This window comes from Calidris pugnax, unplaced genomic scaffold (assembly GCF_001431845.1).
Source record: "Calidris pugnax isolate Ruff unplaced genomic scaffold, ASM143184v1 C14844558, whole genome shotgun sequence".
NCBI classification, from domain to species: Eukaryota; Metazoa; Chordata; class Aves; order Charadriiformes; family Scolopacidae; genus Calidris; species Calidris pugnax.
The window spans coordinates 1-1,749 of NW_015094129.1; the positions used below are offsets into that span (position 1 = coordinate 1).

The 1,749-nt window shown below is 36.5% G+C and overlaps 1 protein-coding gene across 1 annotated transcript; it reads right to left on the reverse strand.

The window, feature by feature from the left end:
• Window positions 1-249: 249 nt before the first annotated feature.
• LOC106900740 (phosphatidylinositol 4,5-bisphosphate 3-kinase catalytic subunit beta isoform-like) lies at window positions 250-1,568 on the reverse strand (the record flags this gene model as incomplete). Its single annotated transcript, XM_014962881.1, has 3 exons — window positions 250-328; window positions 621-730; window positions 1,390-1,568. Coding segments are annotated over 3 exons (368 nt in total), but the record flags the coding sequence as incomplete, so codon positions are not given.
• Between the last annotated feature and the right edge of the window lie 181 nt (window positions 1,569-1,749).

The following is a 1,749-nucleotide window of genomic DNA, read 5'->3' on the forward strand; positions in this document are numbered from 1 at the left end:
ACAAGCAACCAACTTCTCTTCTCCCAAGACCCTCATCTTCATGAAGCCTGTTATGCAGTTACTAAAGGATGACATCCCTCCCTTAAATTTTGTAGGAAATAGATTGCAAGTATAAAATTTATTTGGACAGTAATAGAGTCATTTGTGGCCATGGCTGTACAAACCACAGATGGCCTTAAGAAATAAGACCAAGAGAAATAAGAAAGTGGACTCTCCATCCAAATAAACAAGCCCTCAAGAGATCCTTACCGGAGATCCAGACCAGCTTCTTTCCAAAGTATGTCCATCAAACGCAAAATCTGGAGTGTCAACATGTCCTGTCGGAGATCTGTAACGAAAGGTTGAAACCTTCAGTCTCTCCGTGCGTTGTAGTCAAACTTTCAAATGCTTATAAGGCCTTCAGAAAAAGGTATCTAAAAATACTCATTAAGGGATTGACCATAATTATATCATCATGACTAACGTTTATACTTTGAAACCCAGTCAGAAGATGCTTAATTTATTTACCGCTGCTAGAGGAAACCATGTTACATGATGGCAACACCGAGCAACACAGCTGAAATGGGAGTGTGGGAATGAAGAAGGAAAAGGGAAAATTTAAAATTTTTATCATTGCTTACCATCACCGTTTTTGAAGATGATCCCTACAAGATCTCCTCCAAACATTTTGTTGTTGTATACTATCCACAGAGGCTTCATTTTAGAATCCATATATCTACACTTCTCAACACTAAAAGATAACGCAACAAAGTCTTTTAGTCAAATAAGAATAATTCAACTGAAAACGTCTAAACATTGTTCAAGACACAAGAGAACACACAGACTTCCAGTTTGGAAGTAATTAAGCATTAACTCTGCTTTTATTTTTGCTACGATGCTATGGGCACTTCCCAGTGTTATGAACACATCTGTTATAGATGGAAGGTATTGGACACCATGATTGGCACACACCTATCTAATGCTTACATTAAACACCCTCACTCTTGGAGAAAATAGTTTTCTTTCTATCCTTTCCCATCAATTTTTAAACTTTATATTTAAGTGCTGTTAAACATTTTAACAGCTTTTGTACTTATTCTTACAAACAGAAGCCAGGAAATGCAGTCTAATTCACTTTTAGGTTTATATTTAAATACATTTAGCTATGACAATACATTGAATAAGAGAGTACTAAGTTTCATGGTGGATCACAAAAACCTTCTAACTTAACTGATATCCGAACCTTAGGAAGATTCCCAACAGACCTCCTCTCACTACAGAGAAGGTTCCTGGGACAGCAGAGCTGCCGAACAGTGCAGGCACAGGCAGCCACAGCACACGTGCGCTTCTGCTGCGCTGTTTCCGTGCAAAAGCTGCAGTGAAATTTTAGTCGCTCATTTCGTAACTTACTGCAGTTCTGAAAGAATAACAGAAGGATTCAGAGGAGACTGGAGGTCAGAAAGCGCTTCTCTGTAAGAATTTTGTTTCAAACAAGTATGCATTGCATCTTTTCCTTTCGCTTTGCTTTGCTTCATGGGGTTCAGCTTAATTAGATTATTTAAAGTCTTCATTTTATTAAGGGCTTCCACCTGAAAGAGATATTTTATTTTTAAAAGTTATTGCTCTGATTTTACACATAATATATTGCAAAATTCCAGTTCAAAACAAAACAAAGTACTTAACTAAAGTATTAATTCTACAGCTTTTTAAAAATAGAAATAATGGATGGCAATTAAGGTGGGATTCCTGGAAAAAAAAAAAAAAAAAAAA